The sequence below is a fragment of the Melopsittacus undulatus genome, chromosome 8, assembly GCF_012275295.1.
Source record: "Melopsittacus undulatus isolate bMelUnd1 chromosome 8, bMelUnd1.mat.Z, whole genome shotgun sequence".
NCBI lineage: Eukaryota > Metazoa > Chordata > Aves > Psittaciformes > Psittaculidae > Melopsittacus > Melopsittacus undulatus.
In genome coordinates, this window is record NC_047534.1 from 21,819,275 (window position 1) to 21,839,537 (window position 20,263).

Here is a 20,263-nt window from a genome sequence, read left to right on the forward strand (position 1 = left end):
TTTGGTTTGTATCAGGATAAGCAGCTCCAATACTAACATTTACTTTCAAAGACAGCAAAAACAAAAACAAAACAAAAAAAAAGGGAAAAAGTTGCAATTTAATTCAGAAAAGCAGCATTACACAGTTCTGTCTAGAAGCAGGATTTATGTTTCTAGGACAATCAATAAAGACTAAATTAAAAGCACTGAACAGACTTGAAGAAATACTATTTCATAGGAGATACTACGAACATTTGAAATCCTGGATGCAATGATCTGAAATTCTTTAGTTACTGAAAGTGTGCACATGCTTATGAAATACATTTTACTACCTGGTCATATTCCAGTGCTCCTGGGTACAGTGGCCATCCAAGAAACAGCTCTGCGATCACACACCCTAACGACCACATGTCTATGGCTTCACAAAACGGCAATCCCAGTATGATCTCTGGTGCTCTGCAAATAAATATGGTTATTTTATTTCTTCCTTGGGGAAAAACACTAATTCAGCAATCCCACATGACAAAGAAAAACACAAAACAAAGAACAAAAGATAAACCTGAATTATTCAAAATTAAACAAATACATGAATTTCAAAATTATTTGAAAACACAGGCTAATTATTTCAGTAAAGTCACAGAATCAGTATTTGCGTTTTTCTTTATCCATGGCAAAACTTTACAGCTCCAAGATGCTGGGGTTTTTTTCCCTACAGGTATCGGTTTCCTACATACATTAAATTATTGATATGCCTGAAAACCAGCACAACACTGATCCAACACTTTTGCCTTTCCTTCAGTATGTCCTTAACAATTCATCCACTCAAAATTATACGCCTGTAACTCTGTCCTAAACACAGGCATTTATCTCAAAAAACAAACAAACAACAAGATTTATCTGAAAATCCACTTGTACACTTCCCAGCTGGACAGCACACTTAAAGCTTTTTAAAATACCAACTTAATTACATAACTGCAAATCCCTTAATGCACTCAAATCAGTTCAATGCGTTCAATCGTTAAATCACGTACATGAAAACACTGCACTTGCTAAAGAGACCAGGTCTTATTTTTTACCTGAAATAGATGTGAATTATTTAACCAACAGCATCTGAGTTTATTTCTGTACTCAAAAACCAGGAAAAAAATGGCATTGGCACAGATGCTAAAGGGGCTTTTAACATCTCTGTTCACATGAAACACAACTCGAGTATGTCACAGATACCCATTTTAATTGCATTTGTGCTTTTTAAACCTTTTATCCCAGTTCATTCAATCTACTAACAAATGGGAAAAGAATTACAATATATCTTCATGCTAATAGAGAAAGATATGTGGAGACGTAAAGTATTATTTCAAGCATCACACTATGAAGTGATTTACTTTTAAAACACACTATCTGTTAGCTTAACATGTCGCAGAACAGTGGGAAGGTGGTTAAAACTTTCAGGGTAATTGCCCTCGCAGCTGGTGGGGAAAATCACTGTTCCTCACTCATATAACAGCTTAACAATCTTAGGCTTCAGCACAAGCTGGTGTGTCACACTGACCTTCCACATACAAAACAATTTCCAATCACAATGAATTCCTACATATTATCATTTATCTTCTCCTCTTACATTTACTCTTATCAAAATATTCTTTAATTCATCAACTTGTAAAGGATTTGGAACAGATTCTTATTTTCATGCTACACTGGGACAGAGAAGCTATTTTGTGGCTACACAGTAGATGAAGAGCTGAAACATCATTCCTTTTCACACGGAGTAGTTGGCAGACGCTGCACACAGACATACTCCAAGCTCCAAGGCTGCACGTTCATCAACACTGATTTGACTACAACAAACTTCTGGGGATCAACCATATGTATTTTTGTGATGTGGGATCATGACACTGCAGTAAGTGTTAGCTAGGTTCATTATCCAAGAAATAAATTTAATTTATCTAGATACCATAAGACTAGGAATAGCAATGTCTGTGCATGGTTGTTACAGATCTCTGCTAAAATATGCTTCCTTTTGTTGTATTATGTTACAACCCTGAATACTTAATGAATATACACACAGCCTATGGATATAGGGGCTTTAACAAATGCTTCTGCTAAAATAAGCTCTTAAAAACTTCTTACATTTACCCAACAGTTAATATGTACACCCTATAAAAATAGCCACAGTCAGTCTGTCGCTCATATCTTTTGAGGGATAGGATTGCAAATTAAAGAAGGATAAGGGCAGATATGATGACAAAAAAAAATATAAGAGAACATTTACGGCATTTCAAAATACAGTAATCTGTTAGTTTTTCATGGGTACCAAGTGGTTCTGCAATACCAGTAAAAGCACTAAGAAGTCTAAAGAAAAGGGACGTATTTAAAGAGAGGCAAGACCAGTGCTCCTCTCTTCTCAGCACCTGACCTAGCACCCAGAAAGAGGGAAACGAAGTGTTTTCCCTAGCACAAAACAGTAAAACCAGCAGCTTCCCAGAACTGATGGTCTTATGAAAAGTTCTGTTGAATGCATGAGTGATTTCTCAACTCTGTTCCCACTGGAGGTCCTGTAACACACACACTACACAAACCCCTTACAGATCAAGCAAGTGAGATTAAAAAGACTGAGCAATTTTCATTTCTATTTCTCTTCTGGCAGTATTAAATATATCTATTGTCTCCCACATGCCACCGTTTTATTTATTGACCACCAGGTTGCCACCATCCAGATGAGTTAAGAGTATATAAATAGCCTTCCTTCCCTCCTGTCTCCCACTATTTTCAACACATCTATGTGATCCCTTTCCAAGACCAAAACCTTTAGCCACCACCTGTACCAACCTCCATGCCAGACGCTGAAGGCAACAGTGCTTCTATGAGGAGCACAGAGCTCCTTCCCAGGTGCAATTGCCTATTCCAAAGATGCTAAACACTAGGAATGCTTGTATATCCTTGGCACTGTTAACTCTTCATTATAGGTTTGGCAGCAAAATTCTTTCCAAGCAGGCATATAAGCCTTATCAAGTCATTTTAACTTTGCATTTTCAAACACCCTGAATAAGAACTTTAGTACTGCCTCTCCATAAGTTTGGGCTTCTATAAATTTATACAGTTTAAGGTAAATGGAGACGTTTGTAATATGAGCATGCAACACCAAATGTATACTCTTCTCTCATAAGCCAAAAGTTATTACCCCTATTTACCACTGTTCATTGCAACAATGACTAATAATTTTCTGCTCTGGATACAACACACCATCATCACTGTAACAAATACTAATGCAAAAAAGTCATCAAAAGGGTAGGTCAAAGTCATCCCATGGATCAACAGAACTCATGTGAACAAACCCAATTTGCAAGAGTTAAAGTCAAATCAAATTACAAACCTGAGAATAACACTTTGGCCCTCTACACTCCCATGATCAGTATAATGCCAGCATACACTTTGTGAATGGAATAACCATATATGGGTTCTGAGATGTCTAATTCTTCTTCTAAAGAAAGGAGGGCTAAGAAATTGATCAGATGAAGTAAATAAGTTAATGAGAGATGGTAATAGGCATTCTAATGAGCATTGCCATGTACCATACGTTTTCTTCAACTACCAGTCTTTATCATGAACGTGGAGGAGTGCAACCTTTTCAAGAGACCTGCAAGAATGTAAGAAAGACCCTAGGCTAGAGGGATCCAAATCAAGGTAGCGACAGTCAGGAAAAAAACCACAGGCAAGTATACTTCAGTAATCTGAAGGATGCAGTGGAAATGAACCACGTAATAGCAAAATCTGTGGATGATGAAGGATACAAAAAACAGTTGGCTCTCTAGTGCATTTGTGATGGACTTCAGAAGGAATTTCAGATATGCAATCAGATCAACACAGTGACGGTAGATCATACATGGTGTATAGTAAACCATAGTGAAAATAAACATACATTTTTCATTAATTACTTACCCATAAGAATTGGTAAGTTATAAATTAACTAACTTTCCAACAAACATAAACAAACAAACAAAACAAAAAAAATCCAACAACACTCTAGACAACTTTACAGATTACTCATTTAAAGTATCTTACATTTGGGAGCAAAAATAAACAGGACATCAGTATTTATTTTTAAAGGAGAAAGACATACCAAAAATTATGACGTCTTATATAGAACTAATGATATCCCCTCACCTTGAATAGTGTGTGCTCACTTTTGAATTCTGTGTTCAGTTTTGGTCACCCCCATCTGAAAAAGGATACATCAAATAGAAAAGACGCAGAGAAGGACAATATAAATTAAAGACTTGAAGAGACTTGGGCACAAGAAGAAACCCTGGTTAGAACTATAAAGCTTCAGGAAAGAATGAATGATCAGTAACATAACTCGAACTATATATAAAATAAGGGCAGAGAGGCAGCCACGTGTTCCTAATGCCTTGCTTCACTACAGAAGACCAACAAATCCCCCACCCTTTCTGAGATTAAAGACTGATGGAACTATAAAAGCTGGGGTTTTTAAAGCCAGAATACATTTAATGTTTGAATCATGGGCCACTGCTAAGGTAAAAAAAAAAAAAAAAACAACTAAAGAGTATTTAACAATGGACAGAAAAACCATCTAGATTAAACAGCTGTTACAGTAAATTTTCTCCGGCAACAAACCAGCAGAATACAAAGACTACTGATCTGACAACATATGTGTATCTCATTTCCTACATACTAAAATTACTACTGTTGCACAAAGATAAGAGCTACTCAAGCAAGTCCCTTGATTCAAGCTAAAGAGTCTTTACAATATTCCTCATGGTCAAAATAACTTATATCTTAATGCCATTTTGTTAGAATGACATCACTAAAATTTATAGTCTTTTAAAAAGTCACGTTACAGGTAAGATGTTCACTTGAGTGATTTTTTTTAAACACTTTCATAGCTGAGCTGTCTCTTGCTTTTAAGCCTATTGAGATGTTAAAATGCAGACTGGTAGTGCCATGTGCTAATGTACATTTTGTCTCTGAAACACAGGTATGGTACACCAGGCAACAAGCTTAATCCTGTCCTTTTGAAAGGACTGATGTTGTAAATCTATAATGCAAAACTGTATTACAGATTTACATTCAGAAGCCTGGCTTTTCTTGTACGGTTTTCTATTGTTCTTTAACTCTGCTATGATTGATTAGGCATTAGGAAGTACATAACTAGCAAACTCCGATTATTTTTTTTGGTGGGTTTTTTTGGTTGGTTTGTTTTCTTTTGAATTCTAAGAAGATAATATTTAAACTGAAAACAAAATGTAAGTGCTCAGAAACAGACTCTGGAAGCATTAGTAAAGCTGTATAGAGACATCAGTGTCTTTGAGTGGCAGGGAAGAATCAAAACCACCGCTCTGCAATTTTGGGCCATCACGATAGATCACAAAACACAGGGAGAACAAATATGTTTGGGATGATATGGGAAGTTATCCCCTCATTCATAATTTCATTCCTCCTCTGAAGGAGTCTGGAGCCCTACCAGACTCTCACATGGTAAGTAACAGTGAGGACAGAAGGAAACAAGACACCAGATCTCCTGTGAACTTCCAGGACCATGGTATCGCTGCAGTGGTGTCCACAGTGCTGAGCAGAAGGAATTCTCATTTCCCGGTAGAAAACACTTAATTTTAGCATAACAAAACATTTCATAGGACTACCCAACAAATGGCTAGAAAAGACCCACCTAACATCAGAGCCTTCCACTGTTAGGTGTAAGGTACAAGCAGCTGCCAGTTTAACTTTGAACTGTGATCTGACCTTGAGGAGATAGTATGTTAAAACCTTACCTAGAGAGGCTCAAATATGTAACTACTTACAAAAAGAAGCAATCACTGGGGGAAAAAAAAAGTTACCTAGAACATAGTGCTCACAACTGAAGGCAGAGGAAAAACAAAGAACTCAAACCAGACAAAACCCAAATAAATCCTTGGTAATTCTGTCAAATAATATAAAATAACAAGCAATTATCATATTATGAGATCATCATAGCACTCTTTCTTAATACTGAAAAAGAGTTTTGTCTGAACAGGTCATAACAAATTTTAACCTTATACCCCTTCTCTTACCACTTACCAGATATACTAAAGATAATAATCTAGGTGTTCCTTTTTCGAGCATTTTAGCTGAGAATAATAAAGTGACTTCAATAGACTCTTCTCCACTTTATTTCTATCTCTCGTGAAACGAGATGTTGTTATTAAAACCAGATGATGTTTATACTTCTGCCTTTCCATGATTGCATTTGTCCTCAGAAAGACTGCAGCCTACCAAGTGATTTATTTATGTATTCCATACACTAATCAGTTTTTAATTACTTGAAAATTAAGCAAAGTAGATTCTTTCTGGCCATGTGGCCTGTAGCAGGGCCCCAGTGTAATGCCCCCTGTCCCTGCCCTCCCTTTAATCCTGGCCCACAAGCTCTCAGTTGGCTCCTCGTCCATCTCCCAGTGGAGCTTCATGCACTTCAGCTTGATGCACTGACACGGAAAGCAAAAACTTCTCATCTCCCTCTGCTTGTCCTTCCTGAAGGCCCTTCCTATCCTTCCATTTTATTTGCTTGTAGCATCCTCATCAAAAATAGCAAGACCTTGTAAGTCAGTTTTGTGTGCAGGCTTCTGCTGCTTTCATGCTGCACCTACATCTGGACTGAGGGTACAATGTCATGGTGGTCCTAAGGAAGCGTCCTTAGGTGGGTCAGGCTGCTTGCTTCCTTAGGACTACCTAGGGACCCCAAGCAGACACAAGGCAAGGGAAAGAGCCATCAGTTTCTGATATGACACATTAGCATAAAGGTCTCATATTTACATGGACTCTCATTTTTGCATAGTTCAGGAAAAATACCAGAGAACACAAGGATATGGATGTTACACGAAAGATCATGCAGATCATAATAAACTATTAATCAGCTATTAAAAAAAAAACCAAACCAAAACATAAACCACACACACAAGACCAAAGGAAAGTCAACCCTGAAGACATGAGAGAAAATTCTTTTCATTCTGCAGCAACACTTGCAAAAGGGTTTGCCGTCCAACACAGGGCAAAGGCTCACCTGACTGCTGCAGGTCTGCAGCTCAGCCCCAAGAGGCTAAGAAACCACACAACAACTGGAAATCTTATTTTGAGCATAAGCTGCTGCACAGCAGTTCTTGAGGCAGGCATACCACAAGAGAAAGGAACATGCAATGCAGACACCTGGAGAGGGTAGGAACATCTGCTACATCCTCATCCACCTCAAAAGGCATTTATGGGGTTTTTACTGCTGATGGAAGCCCGCCTGGATGATGCAAAGTGATAGTTTCATGAAATTTTGCAACTCAGACTGATAAGGTTTTACTTAAAATTACAGAGTTACAGAAAGCTCACCAAGAATCAACACAAATATTCCCCAAGAGGCAGAGTGATGTCCTGTTATTCACCCCTCAGGCCTTCAGATCATTCTGTACTCATATGAACTAGTATGTTAATCTTATTTACCTTCTGAATTATGTCCTACATAATACTGGAATGAGACTTTTGTAGTCTACCATCCTGACTTCTGAAAAAAAGAAATTGTCAGAAGAAAAACAAAGAAAAAAGAACTTGTAAATTTAGACAAGTGTCAGTATTTTTGTTACAGAGAATTTACGGAATGATACAGGATTATAAAAAGCATTATTATTGACAAATCTAGACTCAAACTGACAACATGACATCAGAATAAATGGAGACAGTATGCTGGTTGAAGTTGTTTTATTTTAAAAGACAAATAAGCAAAAGACTTGTAGGAGAAATGAACACTTAAAACTTCGGATATACCCTTTTAGTAGCTATGACAGCTGCTAAGTTAAAAAAGTAAATAAAAAATAGAAACATCACAATGAAGCTATGACAGAAAACCTACCAAGCAACAACTGAGCAGGTGGGGTAACAGACATGAAGTTATATCTGTGTTCTCAAGGTTACGTTAGTAGAGACATTTTGATGAATATTTTAAAACTCATCTAAGTCCTAAATCTCCTGCTAGATTCATACCCAACAGATACACATTTTATCGGAATCTTCCATACAACAAGAAAAACACCCTCAACATCCAACAACCTTAACTGTAATTGGTATGCTGCTGTAGCCCTTTAAGTGAGCTGACTGGCTGATTTGGGGAGTTCCTCCCATACAAATTTCTATGATTAGACCCCTGGTGTAAACAGACACCACCAGAAGCAGTCACATCACTACCCAGGGTTTACTGATCCCACTCACATAACCATGGGGAAGTGCTGAAGAGCCTGCTTACCCTTTGGGGCACTGTGGAAAGTCATCTGCCAGTGTTCCAGCAAAACTAAGAAGTTGCATTAGAAAACGTAAAAGGTTATTTATTTTCCCCCCTGGTGAATTAAACCTACAGACTGCTGGTGAGGAATATTACACAGGTCATTTTTGTAAGTTAGACTGCAAGACTTCAGCCTTCCAGGATGTTCCACCACCTGCTTGCCACTGCACTGAGGAAAGAATCCATATGCAACAGTCCCTTCATGTGTTTCACCTCAGCTTCTAATCCCACCAGGACCAGACTGTAGGGTTTTTCCTTTTTTGGTTGGTTTTTTTTTTTCTTAGATACTTCCTCCACTTTGCTTTTCCCCTATTTTTCCTTCCCTGGCATCCCATTTTAATTTACTTGTCCTTTCTTGTGTAAAGGAGAGCCTCTCTATTCTTAGAAGAGTTTCAGATCCTAAAATAAACTGCTTAACTCTGTATCTATTACATCCAGATTGATGTCATATCAGACCCGGACAACATGCTGCAACAGGAATGTGACTACAGCAAAGCAGCCCAGCATTCCTGCAAGCTCTGCTCTGCAAACATCTTTAAAGTAACATTACATACAAAAATGTAACTCACACTACCTAAACACTAAAATATAGCACAGGGCTTGGCTTTTCCACTTGTTTTTCTCACTATATAAATGTTGGTATAATTTTAAAGCCATTTTTGCCCAACATCCAGTACTAAAATCCAGACCTTCCACCACACTGAAGAGTAAGAAATGAAGGTAACCAGACTACACTGGGATTTCTTTTTAATCAAGCAGAATGTTAATCATTTTGCTGTCAGAACAAATAAAAGTTAAAAACAGGGAGTGAAGTTACAAGAAGAAAGATAATAATGGAATCTAGATACTAACTGGATAATAACGGGAGCCTTTCATCTAAGTAAACCCTTTGAGTCCAGTCCAGAACACTAATAATTGCAAACAGCTCATTATTTATGGCTAAAAACTTCACTCTGTTCCCAGTAGAGACAGACACATTATTAAAGGCACACTTGTTGGCAATATCAGCAGAAACAACATGGATCAAATAGACAGGGATCTTCCTTTCATTTACACATGTTCTTATGGGGCTGTAGCACATTGCTTGTTCAGCTAGGGCTCTTTAGGAAGTTTTGTCTCCAAGAGAAAAAAGAAAGGTAAGCTACCTTTGCTGCCTGCTCTTCTCAATGTACAGAGAAAACATCTCACAGTACTTCACAAGCCCCTGCAAGACAAGACACTGTGCTGGCAAAGCATGAGGAGCAAAAAAACGCTTCCTGAACTTCACAAAAATAACAGTCGTAGTTATTCCAAGAACACAACCATCCTTTCGTTTGAACTATTAAAAATGCATTAATATAACAACAATAAAAATTATGAAACATTCTCAAGTATGTCCTAAACTGAGAACTGACATACGTACCATATGAAACCCACAATGCATCTAGGCACCATACTGTGTCAGGGGGTTTCAACTTCCAAATGACTTGCACCAAAATATAAGACCAAAACATGCCAACTAAAAATTCATTCAAATGCCAACAACTAACAGAAATTGCAAATATAAAACCACTGGGAAATCGATTTTGCATGAGATTGTAACCTGCGGCCAAACCCTGAACACTGCCCTGAAGACTAACGTATTATGGAGAGTCTACACAGTCGGAGTATTCACTGGGAACTCCTGCTCTTTGAAAAGGTAGAAGCTAAAGTCCAGTTAACAAACTTTAAAAAAAGGTACTTGCAACTTATTATACAAGCACAGAATTCACACTTGTGTTGTTTCCAGCATATTTGAATTTTTCAGGGAAAAAGTCCTCAAATTGAAGCACTGCCTTTTCTAGTCCCAGGAACTATTATTAGCTTATGCTGCCATAGGCACAACTGATAGGTCAAACTTTCAAAGGCCAGCCCTGCATTATGTCACTGCTTTTGAGGAAGGGTCCAAACACTGGCTGTGCTCTGCCTTCACCAACAGAGTTCATTTTTTCTTTTTAGTCAAATTAATTTAATTTTTCACACTGCATTTTTTCACTTTTAGTAAGAAGTGCACCTAAAGCCAGAAGTGGAACCTCTTTGTCTTGAAACTGGGAAGGGGAAACAAATCTCTTCTTGAAAGAGATTTTCACTAGTACTCACTACTGCTCTGTTTCAGCAACTTCTTATATGCGCTACCTGCAAAGTGAACAGTCCCTACATGCACACACACACAGATGCTTCTATGGGTAGGAGAAATCTTTGCACTTTTTGTCCATAACAATGAAGTTCCTGTAGTTCTTTTCAATCACTGATATCACTCACAGGTTATGAGTAAAATCAGAAAGGATCATTCCCACCAGCTCAGTTGTATTTCTGTATAACATGAATTTCCTCAAAGCCTGCCTGAATGGTTTCCTTGTGAAATCTTGATTTTAAGATTGAAACAGACTTTTATTGACTATACATGAATAAGAAATTATATTATCCATTAATAGGGTAGCATAAACTATCAAAATCAGGGCAATACACTTAAATCCTTGGCAATAATCCAACTACCAACACAAACCTATATACTGGTTTAGAATTACCTAGGGAGGGAGAACTGCTGTCAACCAGTCTTGAAAAGTCTCTATAAACAACATACACCCTAATGATGCTGCTGGAATGCAAGCAGCAAAATTATCCATTATCAAACAATTTCCAAGATGCCGGAATGCTTGAAGACTTAGCTGGAAACAAGAACAGCACTGGATCTCCATCAAGACACTTAGAGGCTAGTAACATAGCCTTATGAGGAAAAGGGTCCATTAGAGTACAATGATAAATAAGAATACTTTCATTAGTCATTTCAGAACTGGAAGACAGTGACAAACTATCTTTTAATTATTATTTTCTGGCCCTGATGATGCAAATGCCCTTGAGCAAATCAGCTTGTACGATGGTTCAAGATCACAGATTCTTTTTGAAAACATCAATAACTAAAAATAACCAACTGGGAAAGACAAAACCCAGCAGATATTAAAAAAAAAAGATCCTAAAAGCTTCAGGCTTTGAAGGAAATTTTAGTCTGAAGATAAAATCCACTATAGTCTACAAGAAATATGTCAATAACTTACCAAGTCTTGGTACAGTGAGCACCTAGAGACAAAAAGCTACTTTGTTGAAGTACTAAGAAAAGAGGTCTTTACCTACACTTGGAGACCTCAAGCAACTGCCTTCTGAAATAAAAGGCAAGATGGTTCTGTTCCAAAACACAGATCATTACATTCTACTACCATTTTACGTTCTCCAGGGATGGTCAGTGTAACATTACAGTGTTCACTTCAAGGCCTATAAGGCATCATGCAGCAATAAAGTGCACTACAATTACTGAGTTTTCTCCCAGAGGTGGTTACAGTTCCATAGAATAAGAATTGATTCTATATGTTTTTGCAGGTTCTGACTGTAACAGTGGAGCACATTTATGGACCATTTATTTCAGATAAAACCTGATGTAAACAGGTTTACAGGACTCATAAGACTACAGATGTGAAGGTTTCTCAAAGATTCCCATCCTGTTTCTAAATATTTTTTATTATTTTAAACATGGCAGAACCAGACTCACTATCAATTGCACACCCCTGACTTCAGTTGAAGCTCACATGCAGTTCATTTGAACTGTGGCAAATGACTGGTTGCCACTCTCTTGCTTTCATTATCTTCCCAATGTCAAAGCAGCATGGTAAACTATTAGGTACACCAACCAACCCAGCAAGCATCACCAGATTTTACCTAAGCCCAGGTGCTGAAATCTTACATTGGAAGCATTTAAGGACTCTATAGCAGCATCTTTTCATAAAGAATGGCATGGCATCTTAACAAGGCACACTACTGCCAGCTCTACCAACTTCCAAGACAGCTACTGAAAACAGGCTTTGTTTTACAGAATGAGCACATACCTCACTGTGTTGTGTATTTCTCATCCCCCACTGGTGCCAGTATACCCACTGAAATGAGACAAGTGAAATCGTAGAGTTTCTTTGTTTCACTGTTCAGCAGAGGGAAAAAAAAAAAACAAAGCAAAAAAGTATGCTAAAAATCTATGAATGGAAAGACTGAAGTTTCAACAGGAGTTACTGAAATAAGCAATCACACATTTAACTGGCTAGGTTATTTCTTCTAATTGATTGGAACTGTTGTGTAACTGTCAAACCACTGCCCATACCCCAGAAGGGAAAGAGGATGGGATCTCAGTTGTATCCAGGTGATAACTGACCCCTTGGGACACCTACTTCTAAGGCAGGTAAAACAGAGCACTGGCTTCAAACTTCTCCAAAGCACCAGTATGTTTCAGTACAAGCTTGCTATGATTTTAAAAAGTGATGTATAAATGTCATGCCATTTGATATTTTCTAAATAGTAAACTGGAACAGGAAAGAACTAGCTGACAAAGTCAGTGCTTACGTGTACCACCACAGCTTTAGATGAGAATGCCCTAAAATGCATCCCGCCCACAGCCACTGCATATGCCACCCCTTCAACAGGGAGTTATTGCTGTGTCATAATCATGTCAAAAAAAGAAACAACAAAAATATCAAGGCAATGTTTACAAGTTGCATGATTACTTTAAAGCTAATTATTTAGCTAGAACACATGACTCGTATTTCCCTATGAAAGGCTCGCTACTTAACTGGATTAACATGCTATTGATACCTAAATTCCACTGCCAGAGGCTAGTGTCAAGTCATCATTTCCAGAACAAACCTATAAGCTATTTCCTTTATCTGTGACTATTACAAGCTCATCATGAATTTGCTCCGAAAGTGCTCTAAAAAAAAAAAAAAAAGAAACCAAATAGCCAAAAACCCAACCCAAAAAAAACCTGCTGCAAAGAACATTCAAGAGATGCATGACACGGGATTACCTGTTCTAATGAAATTAGACCATACATCAGTCACAGGTTAGAAGGGTAAGTATATTTTGCAGCCAACCAAGAAATTAACGCTTAATTTTTAATATTAGTGGGGTACTTTTAGGTTTTAAAAGATTCAATTTTTGGTACTGTGAAAAATCAATTACTGGCTAGAACTCAACTCCCAGCCATTTCCCAGGGAAAGCAAATCCAGCTCTGCATTCTCAGCAAGCATTTCTCAAGAAAACATTTGGTTTTGCTCTCAAAAGGAGCACTCGCAGATATGTACACTCACTTTCTCCACACGCTTCTTAACACATATGCAATATGGAAGAAATATATATGCAATATACAGAGAAACTAGCTAGAATAGAAGTGATCTCCCTCAAAACAACGGCTCTTGCACAAACACACACATGCTCAGGGTGGTACTGCTGGAAAGCCTGCCCTGCCCTGCTCCCCTTTGCAGAACCTTCCCTTGTGCTTCCATTTCTGTAGGAGTTGCAGAGCAAGTAAGAGGAACCCCTGACCCCTACAATCTCATGGAATCACCAAGAGCCATGTCAATAGCAAGGCAAAAGCCCTCATTTTTTAATCTCATTCCCATTTGTAGCTAAAATCAGAAAGAAGCAAACTCAAAGTGGAATCATAGCTGATTCTTACTGTGCTTCTCACAACACATTTTCAAGTTAAGTTTAGTGACAGTAACAGGAACTACAACAACAACAAAAAAAACACTGGCTCCAAGATGGGAATTTTGAAGTCTAACTTCAGCCTCTTTCAGCAACACTGTTTCCTGATGTTAGTAACACTGGGTGGGAAACAGAGCACTGGCCTTCCTAATGAAGAGCCCCAAAATGTCCTTAGGAAGGCAAAGGGGAATAACCAAAAAGGCTGAAGTACACTAGGAACACAGTCCAAAGAAAACATTTGTGTTAGGGACAGGACAGGCTGATGTGCTCACTGCAGACAAAGGGCTCCAAAAACAAGTCACTGTTCCGTCCTTCCCTACCAGCAAACAGTACTCTCCTACTGTACTCGAACAGAGCTGCTTGGAAAATTTCATGACACAATTTACCCTGTTTTCCTGGGCTCTCGCCTGGCTCAGCAACATCACCAGCCAATGATCACAGTTCAAAGCACTGGTCACTCATGCAATAAAATTGCCTGTTGTACCACAGAGCAGCTCCTCATCAGGAACTCTTTATACAACAAACACAAAATCTATTTCATAAAGGAGAACTGCACCTTGGAGCTCCACTGCTGGATTTGGCCATGTCAAAAGTATACGTCTTAACAAAAAACCTGCCTGTAATGCACTAAAGGTCCAACCAACAGAAGCTAAAAAGTCAGCAGGTAGGAAAACATACTAGGAACTGTCAATATAAATGTACTTCTTTGCTCCTTTGTCTTTTCTTAGGCTTTTATTGTCAGTCACTGTCAGAGACTAGATACTGACTGTATCTTTGACCATTCACAGTTGGCTTTACACTCTCCAGAAGGCTGTTAGATGCTTACACCTGTATTCTGCAGGCCTCCGTCTCATCCTGTCTTTTACACAATGGGTTATGTTTGATACAGGAGAAATAATGAGATTAAGCAAAGGAAGAATTCTCTTTTACAAATAAAAGAATATTGTACTGACACCTAGGTCTACTTGAAATGCATTTGTTGTTTTACTGGAATACATGTTTAATAAATATTTGCGTAAAATGTATTAAAAAAACATTACCCCAAGCATGTACTTGTTTCTAGTGCAAATTCCACAAATCAGATTTCAAAGCATGACAGAAAAATTTGATGTTTTTCTTAGGTAAGTCACATGTGAGCCTAATGAAGAAAAAAAAGATTGTGGCTAATGGTGAAAAAATAAAAAACTATAAATGAAATGTACAAAAATTAAAGCATTTTCTTTAAAATCCAGTTTAATTTAAAAGTTAAGCTTCATGAAGAATACAAAGAGACTCTTTAACCACATCACAGGTAATCCACTCAGGGAAATGGGTATTAATCCCTTTCAGCTACCAGCTCTCTAGCAACATACAACAGTTCATTCAAAGAAAAAGGCTGTAAATAGAGTAACTGACAACAGATTTAGGAAGAAGACAACAAAAAAGATACTTTGAATTGCAAAAGAAAACATTATTAATTGCACACTGCTTTCAGCGACTCCCTTTGCATTCCTACCTCTTGTACACTAAGAATTCTCCTGTGCCACGTTGCCTTGAGACACTGAGGAGCGTGGGAAGGGTGCAGTTGCGTAAGATGTTATTAAAGCAGCAAAGCTGGCTACTTAACTGAAGATACTTAAATACTCTAAATAATTACACTGATTAGCCAGTGATTCTCAGAGCAGTGCTGCAGCAGCTACCTACCTGCAGCATAGTAGGAGTTGCTCAAACACACCACCCTCCCCATGTGCATTCCACATTAGGTATCCATGCCCCAAGGGCTGGCAGTGAGACACCCTGAGCCTTGTGTGTCCACCATGTTCATCACTTATCACTATTCCTGACACACCCACAGGCTTCCAAGTGATGGAAACATTCCCCAAACACAGAACTAATATGGTATATCAATAAGGTAAATACGTCCCCCCACAAATAATTGATTTACAGACATGAAGTACTTATCCTTCAGAGCGGAACAGCAGGAACTTGAACTCCTAAGGATACCCAGCAGTACTGATACCCTAAAGAAGTTTGTCACAAAATAACATAAATACACACACACATAATACTTGACTTTTTGACTTTCTAATACACACTAGCCTATGTACTGCCTTTCATTTTTACTTTCCCCTCAACCCTGCAAGACAGTTGTTTGACAAAACATTAACTTCATCTGACAAGAAAGAGTTCTTTCTGAAGATGCAGCCCCAGAAAACATGCTGGTAAGGCAAAAATGCTTGAAAATATCTTTCTAAACTTCTGAAGCAAAGGTGAAATCAAAGCACAGCAGAAAGGGGAAACAAGCTGTGGCATCTGATTTTATGTACACTAAAGACTCACAAGCAACGCAATTTATGAACAACCAAGACTGAGGGATGCAGGTGTGTAACGCATGGTGGGGGGGGTGGCTGTGTGCAAACAATACATACAACCATATAGAGCAGCCTTTCACATCATTTAAGCAACTAGAAATGAACACACTAGCTTTCTAAAAGGTACACGTGTCATCACATAGCTCCAACTGGTGTGCAGCAGCTCCACTGCTGCAGAAGAGCACTGCAGCTGGGGGTCCAGCCTCACACCAGCCTCCCATAGCAGCCCCTGCACTGCTTCCTCCTCCTCCTCTCACTCCAGCATTGCAATGGTTCCTGTTCACTTCTGTGCCAAGCACAGGCACTTGGCTCTTGAGGATTCATCCTGAACATGCCCAATGAGCTATCCCATGGCATATGCTGGAGCATCCAAACTGCAGGAACACTGCCCCTTTCCAGCAGCTGGCCTGCAGTGACTCCAGATGCCTTCCCCAAAGCATCAGCCTAGCATCCATGATTGGAAATGGCTGGAAATCCAACGCAAGCACCACACACAAACCAGGGAATTACAGGTCTCCCAAGCCAGGAGGGGGAACAGCACTAATTAAAGTATTAACTTCTAGTAGAAGTTTAATTCTGTCCATAAAGGAAGGACTGAGGTTACTGTTCTGCATTTGGTGTTCCTAATTCATACAACGCTCTCTTCGGTGAAATGGTTAAAGTTGATGCAGGTTATTTATCCTGGTGGAATATGACCTACATATGCTGGTTAAGTAAATAATTTGAAGGGTATGACATCAGCATTATTCCACACAACCTTGCAAGAGTCAGCCAGTGGTCTCATGTAAGCCCGATCCTCTGTACACACAGAATGGAAATGCTTAAGCGTAAAAAAATAGCCACAAAACAGGAATCTGCACACAGGCATGACCACCATCCAACCCAGCATATCTGCACCAAATAACCAGACCAAGTTTTGGAGCTTCTCTTCTAATTTTACAGCAGATAGCTCTCCATTAGAACAGGGAGGGAATAGAAAGTCATTTAGTATCACTTGTGCATGGGCTAATAATGATGCCACAGATAGACCTTTTTCTTTGTTTTTTTTCTCCTATGTAAACATTTCATAATAACAGCCAATGTAACCCCAGAACAGCAGAGATGAAGAGAAATAAAATTAGCACTTGCTATGTTTAGGCAACTGTGGAGCTGTTCTTTCAGGAAGACAAGTGGCTGGCTACAAACTACCTATCCCAAAGGGTGTGTGTCACCATGCAGTGAGCAACCACCCTGTGGGACAGTAATTCAGAGGGCAGGGTGGAGTACACAAGCACCAACAACACAAATTCCCAATTATCCCTCCATGTAATACCCTACAGAGTTGCAGGTTTTTTCTTTTGTTAAATACTTGTCAGTTTCCTAACTTTGTTGGTAGGTTTTTAACAGCTAAACAACTGCTGCCTGTATTAAAAGCTGTGTTAAACAGGAAAATTACACAGACCAAGAGAACTTCTTCAGGTTGAGGGTGGCAGAGCACTGGAACAGGCTGCCCAGGAAAGCTCTGAAGTCTCCCACTCTGGAGACACTGAAGACCTGCCTGGACACATTCCTGTGTAACCTGCTCTAGATAGCTCTGCCTTGGCAGAGGGAAGGACCAGTTGATCTCCAGAGGTCCCTTCCAACACTAACCATTCTATGACTCTGTAAGTGGTGCTGGTCATGAAAAAACAGGTCTTCATCAACCCTGTCAGAGCAGAGACTCAAAGAGCTCATCTACTGGCAAGGCAGAGACCCCAGAAAAGAAACAGAAAGAAATAAACTTCAGTAGTAGTTAAGCACTTGAGTTTTGCCAGCATCTCTCTCTACAGAAATTGCTCAGCATACTCAGACAGACACCAAAGTCAACTACAGAGCCTTCTCAGTGACATCCCATGTACACGAAAACTTTTAAGAATACTTTCTTAGTGGAAGTTGTAGAAGTAATTCAAGGCTAGAATAAAACCAAAGCCTCATCAAAAGCCATACAGTATAATCTACAGATTACATCCTTTTGCTTTCCTAGGGCTCTTGTTACCAAAAATGCTGAGACCCTCTGATCCACTTGTAGCTACTCTTCCAGAGGAAAAGCATCTAAAATTGACTGCATCTCCACCAACACTGTGCCCAGTGTGATTATCTCATGATGGCAATAGCAAGCACCTCAGTGCACAGACACCATCCTGCAATCCGCTGTGCTACTGAGAGAACTGGAAGAGCAGCCAGGTCTCTCCAGCCCTGCTGCCACCCACCAGGAGCAGCCAACAGAGAATCAGAGAATTTATTTATTCATTCATTCATTCATTAGGTTCTAGAGAGCCCAGAAACCTAAGTTATAGCCTTTGGATTTACCACAAGACGAAGCTCAAGACACTCCACAAGTTGCAAAGAAGATGCAAAAGATATTTTAAATGAACCTCAGAAATCACTCTTTGTGTGAGCAGGGGTCAGGGGTAGGTGGAAATGCTGATAGAAACATTATGGTGTTAAAAACACTCTTAATAAAATACACATAGACAAATAACATATTTTATATAAAGCAATACACACTGGATCTTGAGCTAAAACAGTACTGGATGGCAAGAAGTGAAAGATTAATTATCAACAGTGACAAAATTAACAGCTCCAAAACACAAACAGCGGGGTTCAGAAAAAGGCACTTGGCACAACACCCAGTCCAAACAAAACTCTTGACATCAAGACTTTGTTGGCAGTTATCACTAAGTGTTACCACCAATTCGTAATCTACAGCACTATCCTAATAACACAAACCAATACCAAAAATTATGAAGGTTTTCAGCTGATAAAACTAATACGCATTTTAAGCTCTATATATTGTTACATTTATATAAAAGCCTTGTACATAATTACTGTAATGCATGCAGGTTTTCAAAGAGCTGATGAAATGCACATATCCAAAAGTTATCAGCAAGTATGCTTCATTGAGAAACAGTAGTAAAAATAATGAAAAAAATATTCTAATTCAATTCCTAAAATCAATTTTTGACAATGAAAAACCATTTTAAATTCACATCAGTTTTGAACCCACAAAATAAAAAAAAAAAATTATTGTTTTATGGTTTTCTACACACACACAAAGTGAATACTGAGTATCAGTATCACCTCATCCCTTTTCTGCAGGGTCTTAGTACCACCAGTGTACGCTTCTGCCCGCTGCCAACAGCAAGCGCATGGGACAGAAGGCCATAGCATTGCCCTATCTCCCACATTCTTTGCACTGACATCTGCAGGGAGATTCAGGGTTTTAATAAATGCTTCATAGGGATAAATATCATTTTACTTTTCACATCACCAGCACAACCTCATCTGCATAAACACCCGCTTTCGTACCCACAAGTACTACTGGTTTACATAACATTAGGCCTGTCCTTTAATCAACTGTTGCTGTTCAAGTATCAACCAACCAAGATTTTTAAGCACAGTAACACAGTAACATATTCTTCAGGTAACATCATAGTTTCAAAATGGAACTGCTTCAAAATACTATCTGTGAACTGCTTTGGCTTGCTTTTCCCCAGCCCCCTGATTCAACTTCACTTCTGACAAAGTATTTTATTAATAGTCCAAACAAAAATTCCTTCAAACTACCAGCTAGCCCTGTAAGATCAAGGACTTTCAAACATACAGTATAAATGTTTGACAACATGGCCATTTCAGGCAATTTATTTTCACACAAATATTAATTTTACTTAATTACATCCCAAAGACTTATTTTCATGTCAGACACCTCTACCACTTGACAATTGACAGTTGATAATTAATGCCAGAATTCATGGTACTTAGCTGCCAGCTGGGTTTAAACCACACATGCATAATACTTCTTCTCCCATGCATATGCTCCATCACCCTCACCTGTGCTGGATGCTGTGATACTGTGATACTGTGATACTGTGAGCTGATGCAGAAGGCAGCCTTCACCCACAAAATAGCCTTCCTTCACAGACAAAGGATGCCAGATGGAAGAGACAAGGCCTGATGCTTAGGCTTTGCTTTCAACCACAGTGATTTAGATCTAGTACTAGCCGCTCTTGCAACAGAATACACAGCTGTATTTTCAAACCAGGCACAGTGGGAGCAGTTAGACACA

General features: G+C 38.8%; 1 protein-coding gene across 4 annotated transcripts in view; it reads right to left on the bottom strand.

Annotated features, from left to right (window-relative positions):
• HIPK3 (homeodomain interacting protein kinase 3) overlaps nucleotides 1-20,263 on the bottom strand; it is a 100,692-nt gene that overhangs the window by 21,618 nt on the left and 58,811 nt on the right. For all 4 annotated transcript variants that reach the window (XM_031050252.2, XM_034065148.1, XM_034065149.1 and 1 more), the window contains exon 3: nucleotides 312-435. In XM_031050252.2, the coding sequence (XP_030906112.2) occupies nucleotides 312-435 (124 nt within the window). The remainder of the gene's footprint in view (nucleotides 1-311; nucleotides 436-20,263) is intronic.